This window comes from Chaetomium fimeti (assembly GCF_033439085.1).
Source record: "Chaetomium fimeti strain CBS 168.71 chromosome Unknown B0H64scaffold_11, whole genome shotgun sequence".
Lineage (NCBI taxonomy): Eukaryota > Fungi > Ascomycota > Sordariomycetes > Sordariales > Chaetomiaceae > Chaetomium > Chaetomium fimeti.
In genome coordinates, this window is record NW_026944339.1 from 822,752 (window position 1) to 832,546 (window position 9,795).

The 9,795-nt window shown below is 53.5% G+C and overlaps 1 protein-coding gene across 1 annotated transcript; it reads left to right on the forward strand.

Annotated features, from left to right (window-relative positions):
• Positions 1-7,957: 7,957 nt before the first annotated feature.
• On the forward strand, positions 7,958-8,137 carry B0H64DRAFT_331556 (uncharacterized protein; the record flags this gene model as incomplete). The annotated part of the gene is made up of 1 exon (XM_062801010.1): positions 7,958-8,137. A coding segment is annotated over one exon (180 nt), but the record flags the coding sequence as incomplete, so codon positions are not given.
• Positions 8,138-9,795: the final 1,658 nt, after the last annotated feature.

Sequence of the window (9,795 nt, forward strand, 5' to 3'; positions counted from 1 at the left end):
TGCTTCCGAAAGTAAAACGCTGTAGTGCGTGCGTTCAACGCGGTCGATCGTGCGATGGCTCTGGTGTCCCCATCTCCCAACGTGAGTCTCCCCCTACCCGTCACGTCCCTGGCTCACTCCAACGTCCCCAGTGGATCGTATTATGCAGGAGCAGCGGCGGATCGAGCGCGAGGAGCGGGACACCGAGGAGTCCCTCGAGGCGACTCAGCGGAAATTGGAGGAAGACCAGCGAGCTCTTGCGGAACACCTGGCCCGTTTGCGTCGCCTGCGTCAACAGAAGAAATTCCTGGTGGACCGTGGTGTTGATATGGTGGCTCGTGGTTTGTCAACTCTGGATGACCTTGAAGCGGCCGAGAGACAAGAGTCTCTTGATGCGGCGGGGGCGCCTTTGGTTGAGGGCGATCTTAATTCCTCCGCCGACCCCTCCGCGGGGTTCGACTGGTCCCTGGGGAATCCCCTTGCTGGAATCGATTTCTCCGCGGAATTTCCCTTGGTCGATCCGGGTTCCTCTGGTGGAACTCCTGAAGTTTCTCGGGGCAGTTGAGATTTGTAGCTGGTTGCCATGAATTGTCTTCTGGACCAAAGTCCAGCCACTTGACCAAATACTCCAACTGTCCTTTCGTGATGCGTGAGTCTAGGACTTCCTCAACGTCCCATTCCTCCTCTTCATCTTCTGCCTCGGCGTCTTTGTCGAGTCGTGCGCCCTTGGGCGCTGGTTCCAGAAGTGAGATGTGGAAAACGTTGGTCCGTAGTCGCATTGTCGAGGGTAACGCGAGAGCGTAATTGTTCTCCGAAATCTTTTTGTCGATCTTGAACGGTCCGACTTTGCGAAAGTCGAGCTTCCTGCTTGGTCGCTTCGTGCGAAGATTTCGAGAAATGAGGTAGACTTTGCCCCCCTCCTCTAGGCGAGGTCCCTCGAGCCTGTTTCTGTCGTAGAACTTCTTCATCCGTGTTCGTACGAATTCGAGTTCTTCCTTGAGCATCGCGTGCAGCGAGCTCATTTTGTCGGCTTTGACTGCCGCTCTGGGCACCGAAACCTCGGGCCCTTGTCGCAAATCTGCTTCGTAGCCGAAATTCGCGAAGAATGGTGTGACCTTCGTGGTCTCCGTGACGGTGGTGTTGTAGGCGAGTTGTGCCGTTGGCAACAGCTCGACCCAATCATCCTGCTGGAAGTTGACGTACAACCGTAGGTATTGTTCAACGATCTGGTTGAGTCGTTCCGTCTGTCCGTCTGTCTGTGGGTGGTAAGCAGTTGAAAGCTTACTCTTCGTACCCAGTTTCGCCATCAGAGCTTGCCAAAACTTTGATGCGAACTTCGTGTCTCTGTCCGTGATCCACTCCTCCGGCCATCCGTGGACCGAGGTGATGTTGCGGTAGATCACATCTGCGAGTTGTTCTGCCGACCATGTTTCCTTGTAAGGGAGGAAGTAGCTCCACTTGGTGAGTCTGTCCACCATTGTGAGGATGCTGTCGTATTCCACTCCCGTTACCGAGTCCTTGGAGACTGGCAGTTTGGTGATGAAGTCCATCGTCACCGAACTCCATGGTCGTTCTGCGACTGGCAGTGGCTGCAATAGCCCGTACGGCTTGTGTCGTCCTGGTTTGCTTCGTTTGCAGAGGTCGCATTCCGCCAGGACCCCTTCTGCCGTCTGCTTGATTCCTGGGAAGTCGTAGTTCTGCTTGACTTTCGCAATTGTCTTGCCAATTCCCATGTGTCCTCCGAGTCTTGACTCGTGGATCTTTCGAATGAGCTCCTTTTGGTCACCAAGCCTGACGTAGGCCTTGTCGTGGTACCAGAGTCTCGTCCCTTCAAGTCGCAACCCTGCGATCTTGGATTCTGGCTCTTCCTGCCATGCATCGCGCTTGTCGTCCGCGATGATTCCCTGGAAGTCTCGTTCCAGTCTCTGTTCTCTGAAGGCCGCACAGCATTCTACAAACGGTTGCAGAGGCCTGGCTTCGGGATCTTCCGACTGTTGCTGAAGTGCTGCGATCTCGTAGTCTTCAGTCGGTTGGGAAGCGTGCCGTAGCGATCCGTCTGTCTGTTGATGTAGCAATGGTGGTGAGGCTTCAGACGCGTTGTCGTGGTGATCCGTTCTCCTACTCAAGGCATCCGCTCGTGCGTTTTCTGAGCCTTTCTTGTAGTGGATCGTGAAGTTGAATTCGGACAGAAATTCTGCCCACCGAGTTTGTCGTCCGTTCAGCACCTTCGTGGTGGTGAAGTATCGTAAGTTCTTGTGGTCCGTGTACACCTGAACTTCGTGTGTCGTGCCGCTGAGGTATGGTCTCCATTCCTGGAATGCTTCAATGATTGCGAGAAGCTCCTTGTCGTGGATCGGGTAATTGAGCCTTGGTCCTTCGAGTTTCTTGGAGAAGAACGCAACTGGATGAAGCTTGCCGTCCTTGTCCCTCTGTCCAAGTTGTCCTCCGATCGCGAAGTCCGAAGCATCAGCCTCGACTTCGAAAGGCGTACTTGGATCGGGCAGCATGAGCACCGGGTCGGCGATGATCGCATCGCGGATCCGCTGGAAAGCCTGCTCGTGCTCCCGCCTCCATTGGAATGTGGCATCCTTCTTGGTAAGTTCGTGCAGAGGTCTCGCGAAGTCGCCGAAATTCTTGATGAACATCCTGACGAAGTTGGCGAATCCGATGAATCCTCTGACCTCCGTGGCGTTCGTCGGTGTCGGCCACGTCTTGACAGCTTCCAGTTTCTCAGGTTCGATCTTGACCCATCCCGGGGAGATTTCGTAACCCAGAAACACTGTCTTCTTGACATGAAACTCGCTCTTGTCCTTGTTGACTGACAATTTGTGCTCGTGCAGTGCGTCCAGCACCTGCCGCACGTGTTTCTTGTGCTCTTCGAGTGTCTTGGAGTAGATGAGAATGTCATCCAAATAACAGACTGCAAATTTGTCGAGGCAATGTCGAATTGCGTGGTCGATAGCGGCTTGAAACGTCGCTGGTGCGTTGGTCAACCCGAATGGCATGACGAGGTACTCGTAGTGCCCGTAGGGTGTCCGAAAAGCCGTCTTCCATTCGTCTCCTTCTTTAATGCGGATGTGGGCGTACGCTGTTGGAAGGTCGAGTCGTGTGAAGTGTTGTGCTCCTGACAGCTGATCTCGAAGCCTCGAAATCAGTGGCAGTGGGTAGCGGTTCTTCACCGTCTCGTTGTTCAACTGTCGGTAGTCCACACACATCCTGAGCTTCCCATCCTTCTTTGGAACGAAGAGGACTGGGTAGCCCGCTGGAGATGTCGATGGTCTGATGTGTCCTATCTCGAGGTTCTTTTCGAGATAGCTCCTCAACTCTGCATCTTGCTTCTCGTTGGTGTGATATACCTTGAAAAACTTCAACTGGGCGCCTTCCTTGAGTTTGATCTCGTGATCCCAAGGTCCGTGGTCTGGTAGCCCTGCAAGATGTTTTGCCGTGAACGCCGGGTGCCCCTTGTAGTCGTCTGGGATCTGTCCCGTTTTCGCGTTCTTCGCCGTACCTTCGTAGTACGCGAACTTGCTGTTCTCGGGCTCGATGCTTGCTGCTTCGAGTCCCCGGACTTCTTCAGTTGCCAGCTCGATGCTTGCCGCTTCGAGCTGATTGACCCATTGTTCGTGTTTGAGCATTCCGTGCTCGTCGACTGAGACGACGGCGATGGTTCGTTCCTCCCGTGTCTGCTTCTTCCGTCGTGTGCCGCTTCTTCCGGATTTCAGAGTGCGTTCTTCTGCACTGGCTGCTTCCTGCGGTGGGCCCGTAGAGGGGGTTCGTTCTGACCCGCTGCTCTCCCGTGGCTCCTGTTCTGCGCGTTCTCCCATCAAGTTGGTCGGATGCTCCCGTTGTTCCCGCGGTCGCAGATGGCCATCTCCCTTCCAGCTGATGTCTGGGTCGTATTCCTCATGCCATGGGCGTCCGAGAATCATGTCTTTCTTCGGCCCCATGTTTACGATGTCGAACACCACTTGGGTGGTTTTCCCTTCCACCTCAATGTCGAGTGGTTCTGTCTCTCGTCGTACCCATTGTGTGTCGAATGGTCCCTTGACGACGTGTGGTTGTTTCTTGATCCTCCATGGGATTCTGAGTTGATTCACAAATGTGGGCGAGATGAGATCCATCTGCGCTCCTCCATCCACTAACGCGAGGGCTTCGAATTTTCCCCATCGCGCTGTGATCCAGAGCCTGTTGTCTGGTTTGGTGCTTCGTACAGCAGCTACTTCGTGTTCGTCTGCTGGGAGGTCGTTGTAAGGCTTCTGCTTGCGCCAGCTCTTCCTGTACTGCGCAGCCTGTCTCCGTTGTTGTGGAGTTAGAGGTTTCCGGGCCCCCCGAAGGGCCCTGAGCCGTTTCCCAAGCTCTCGTGGTGTTTCAAGGCGTCCCTGTCCGCACCTTGGCTTGCGGCGTCAATCGTTTGGTGTTCTTGGAGCCATTGGGCCACCCATGCCTCAGCTGGGCGCCTCTCGTTCTTTCGGGATGCTCTCGTCCTCTGGTGTGGCTTCCTCTGGGATTGCTGTTCCATGTATCCCCAGATCTTCTCGTCGGCGTGTGATAGGCAGTCTGCGCTTCGGCATTCGTCGACTCCTACGCCTGTTATACAGCGTCGGGGCCAGGCTGCCTTGGGTTTAACCCTCAGCCTGCCCTCGTGAGTGCGTTGGGTGTCCCACAACATGTTTGCGGGAGCGTCGCCGCTGTCGTATACCCATCTGATGGGTAGGGGTTGCATCCCCTTTTCCTCCCTCGTGGGCCAGAAACTGTTGCGAAATTTGTCTTGGAAGTGGTACCGACATTCGTGCGCGATGCACTGGAACCAGGGCAGGTAGATGTGACTCTCTTTTCGCGGATCCACCCGCTCGTGGTCTTCTGATAACAACTGGAATCCCTCCGTGTTGTTCTCGCCCCGGAAACCCCACCATTCAAGGTCGGCGGTTTGTTGTCCGGTGCGTACGATGTGCTGATGTCGAGTCCAGTATTCTTCCCAGCTCTGCTGTTCCCTTCCTTTCGCCGCGTGCTGTTTCTGTGCGTAGTCGAAAAGCTGCTCGGGGTATCGTACTCCGTTTTCGTATCCTTCCGCCTCTTCGGTGGGTCCATCCCACGGTGCGCGGTGCGGAAGTGCCTGGCGGATGTCGTCCTGCAAGGCCTGTGCCTCTCTTAATGTCTTTTCGACGTGATCCCCGGCCCTGTTGTTGGCCTCGGTGATCTCTTGGACCCGTTCTCTGGCGAAATCGAGTTCCGCGCAAAGTTGACCGTACTGGTCGTTTCTTTTTTGGAGAAGCTGCTCGAGTTCTTCTTTCTCTCTCGACAACTCCTCAATCCTTTGCCGCTGGCTTAGGACCCTTTGTTGCAGAAAAATGAGGTTCGGGCTGACTCCTCCTTCACCCTCGTGGGTTCGCCATTGCCCGTCCTCTTGCTGAACCAGGGTGATGCCCCAGTCCTCAGCGACTTGTCGGATGTGCCGCGGGGGAGCCAGTTCTCCCTCGTCATCCGTTTCGATGAGAGCATGGTGGGCGGTGTCGTTTCCCTCCTGGTGGTTGCTGCTCATCAAGTCTCCTTGATCCGAGTCGGTGAGTTCATCGTCCTGTTCGATGACTCGGTCAATGTCGATTTCGAGGTCGTCCTGCGTGTAGCTGGCGGCCGCGACCTCCAGAAATCGAGTTCTCCTTCCGACCGTGCCCTGGTCGATGGTGGCGGTTTCCTTCCCTGGAACCGGCCTCCACTCTTTCTTGCTGCGGCAGTCACGTTTGAAGTGACCCTTCTTCCCGCAGTTGTAACAGGTGATGCCTGATTTGTCCTTGGCACCATCTTTCTTTCCTGCCCATTGTGCCTGGGCAGCGCTGACGTCCATGGGTCCCGAGTGAGTGCCGTACGCCGTGCTCTGATGCTGGCGTTTCTTTTTGTCGTTTGCCTTCGGGTAGGACCCTTCTTTCTTGCCAGTCCGTTCCTGGCGTCTTTCGTACTGCCGGTTGTCAATGGCGATGGCTCGGGCCATATATGCGTCGAGTGTCAGGGTGTCTCGTTCTTCCTTAATGAGCTCGTCCTTGACGTCGTCCTTGAGTCCGTCATAGAAGCGCCGCTTCAGCGCGTCGCTTCCCCACTGGACTCTGAAGGCTTGTTGGCGGAACTCTGATGCGTAGACGGCGGCGGACTTGAGCTGGCGTAGTTTGTTGAGCTTGCTCTCCGCCTGGGAGCGCTTGTCGTACACCCCAAAGACCTTCGTGATGGCGTCTTCGAAGTTGGCGAAAGACTCGAAGACTTCAATGGTCTCCTTCTGGCGTTCGTCCTCGGCGTTCTCCAAGTGGTCTCGTTGGGTGGGTTCGAACCACTCGAGGGCCCTTCCTTCCAGGTACGTTGCCGCGAAAAGGACCTTGTCAGCTGCGTCGTCGAATTGGTTGAATTGGAAGTAGGACCGCAGCTGTGTCAAGAAACCCTGCAGTTCCTCCCGCTTGGTGCCGTCGAACTTGGGTGGTTTGGCGATGCGGAGGTGCCGCTTCTCTGACGGCGACGTGCCGTCCTTGAGCTTTAAGGCATCGACCTTGTTGGACAGGGCGACATAGGCAGCTTCGACCTTGTCGGAGTGGGCAAAGCCCTCGGTCTGCTCCTTGAGCTTCTGAAGTAGAGTCTTCACTCCCTCGAGCTCCTGCTTGAGTTCATTGTTGTCGATCTCGTCGTCGTCAGAGTCAGGGGCGGCGCCCGATCTTCCGGCCGGGTTGGACATGGCGTCGTGATACCTTCAATCCTGAACTGTAACAGATCAAAGGGAGTTAGCAACGTGTGACGAACCTGTCTCTGGACCCGTCCTGTTAGGGTTCAGTATCGGTCGAAGGTATTCTCTCAAGGGTGCTTAGGTTCGGTGCAGCCAAAGGGTGCACAACAAAGACTTGTCTCAACAGTAGGCTCTCGAGCTTGTAGCGAACTGTAGTTGTGATTGCTAACTGGAGAACTCCCAGAGCTCTCCAGAACGAGTGACTATATACTATCTAAGTCCCAGGTATCTCTGTACCTGTCCTGTGTGTGTGGTAGCTCATGGTCGCCCGTCTACCCAAGTCTACCCGTGGTAGCTCGTGGTAGACTGCGATCCAAGGCTACCGCCTGTCCCGGGTAGCCAGCGTCCCTGGGCTACCCAACGGGCCCCCGCGTCTTGGCTTCCCAGCCGATTGGGTGAGGGCAGTCCTGCTGCGCCCCACGCGGTCCCGTTATATGGTTGGTTCGTGACAGAAGCTTAAGGAATATAATAAGGAATCCGATACCTATACCGATACCGATACCAATTTAGATCGCTATATCTAACCGTACCTAAAGGAATGTTGGGTATGTAGCGGAGTGGACGATAGGATAGATGTGGTATATAAGGTTCTCTACTAGGAAGATATTGATTTCTAGATCCTGTATGACCCGATGGGCGACGGTGGCCGAGACTGTCTTGCGATGTAGATCCTCTTACGCTTTTATAAGGGCTATAACAAGGAAATGGTACCTACCTAGTTCCCCTTTATCGAGGAGAAGCTTCCCCTTCTCTGCCCGCTCTCTAAGCTCCTTGCTAAAGCGGTGGTAGAGGAGGTTATCGATAAGCCTGGTTATGCTTCCTGCGCTAAACCTTACTTCAATATAAAGCTCGGTATAGCTGCTATATATATACTATAGAAGAAGGAGTTCTGGTATCGGCCGGTATTCTGTAAGACTGTTGAATCCGAAGAAGGGCCGAAGAAGTTAGACCGCCTGTAGACGACCTACATGTTTAACAATAACTCGGCAAAGCTTGGGAAGGTAGCGGGGCTCCCCGATCGCCTCTAGTTATATGTTTATCGGTGGGGTAACTTGGAAATCCTCGATAGTAAGTCTCTCCCTCTAAGATCCGATAGTCTCCTAACCTAGGATAGAAAACTACCGTTAGTCGATTCGGGACCAGGGGGCGCGCTACCGACCCAATAGCACCGTATATCAGCGGTACTACGCTAATACTATAAGAAATGCCATTCCCTAGGATACTGGCCTGGGCTGTAGTACTAAATCTCCCTACCTAGATATCCTCAATTATATCGGCCTCCAATACAATGAAAACACGCTAATAGGTATATCCGACGAAGTAATGTACGCTATCGGCCTAAGTAGTAAGATCCGCTATCTGGAAGGGGAATGGTTAACCCTGGAAGCTGCGCTCTAGGCTAGGTATAGGAAGGCTATAAAAGTAACCGGTAAGGATAAAAAGTTACGCGATCGGAAGTTAAATAAACTACGAGCGGTAAAGCAGTAGCAGTGTAGAAAGGTGGAGGTTCTCCTTTGTAAGGACTACTTCAAGAAAAGGAATACTGAAGAGCTCGATAGATAGTTATATGGTCTCTACAGACTGTAGCAGCCGCTGTAGAAGGTTATCTTCAGCCTAATAGAACGAAGGGCTCTTGCCGATATCTTCGGTAACTTGGACGAGGACCTTCCGGAGGATGAGATCGTATGTAGGAAGGTGGATGCAATTAATGCCTAGATTAAATATACCTGGAAGATCGAGCTGAAGGAGCCTGTCCCTATATAGAGCTAAATCCGGGTGTGAATGCTGCTGGTAGCGGTTGTAAAGTAGAGAGAAGTACTATAGATCGTGCTCGAGCTCCTAGGGCGGACTCTTATACTAAAGCTATAGTATATATCAATGATATAGGAGCTAGTAAGCCTTGTACTGCCGATGCCTCTAAGGATACTACTGTGCTAGGACCCCCTACTGCTATATAGCGAAGTTGATAGAGCCCGAGCCCCTAATACAGTTATCCTAGGCCGGAATGGGATGGGCCCTCCTTCAGCTGTGTAATAGCCAATACTAAGGTGCTATTACGAGTATATCTTCTGTACAAGATGCTTTATATAGAAAGCGAAAATGTAGGACTACGTAGACCGGCATCTTATGCGATGTTCTACCGAGGCTGTCCCTTACCTGTACCCTAACTACAAATGTAAAGGGGTTGTGCTGGAAGATGTGACGAGAAGCAGATATTCCATGGGGTCAGGCCACCAGTCAATACAACTATAATATCGAAACTGAGACAAAGAGAAAAAGAGAGGTGGTGGGATCGCTAGCGATCGTTTCGTGGGGAAGTAGGGCGAGGCGCTATGCGCGCTAACCCCGATTGAGCCACAGTGCCATCACAGGCAACCACCTCTCGTGACAACCTGTCACGGCGTGCACAAATGAACTTAGGACGAGCCTGAAGGTTGTACCCAATAACGAAAATACAACTAAAAGTAAAGAACTAAACTAAGTGCGGTTCCAGGGGAGAAACAGCGGCCTTTTATAGACGAGGGGACGGTCGGTTCCGGTCGGTCGCTGTTGCTGTTGCTTTCACAGGTTCCTGGATAGTTCCCAGATACAGAGCCCCTGTATCTAATCAACAAGGGACCTGTCTTGGTATTCAGTGAATGAAAGTGGATGCTTCAGAACCAAGCGTGCTGATTGGCGGATGTGTCGAGAGTGGATGCGCCAAAGGTGGATCCCCCGGTGCCGAGGGTGGGGCAGTGTATAAGTGGCTCATTACGTAACCAACCTTGTTGTGACTGCGCCGGGCCGTCACACTACCCCCCCCCAAAGAAAAGAGAGTCGTGTCCTCATGACTTGTACCTTCTTCGTGATCGTGTCGGTCCTTCCTTTGCCTGTGACTCCGGAAAGTCGTCTTCCGGGTGGTCTTCTTCATCTAGTTTCCTCGAGGTGTGCCTTTTCCCATTGTGTTAGTCGTTTGGGAGGGCCTGCTGCCTCTGGGAACTCCTCGTGGAACTTCCGAACCACCGCTGGGGCGTTCTTAAGTTTCTTGCTGGGTACCAGACCGGGTCGTCGTCAAA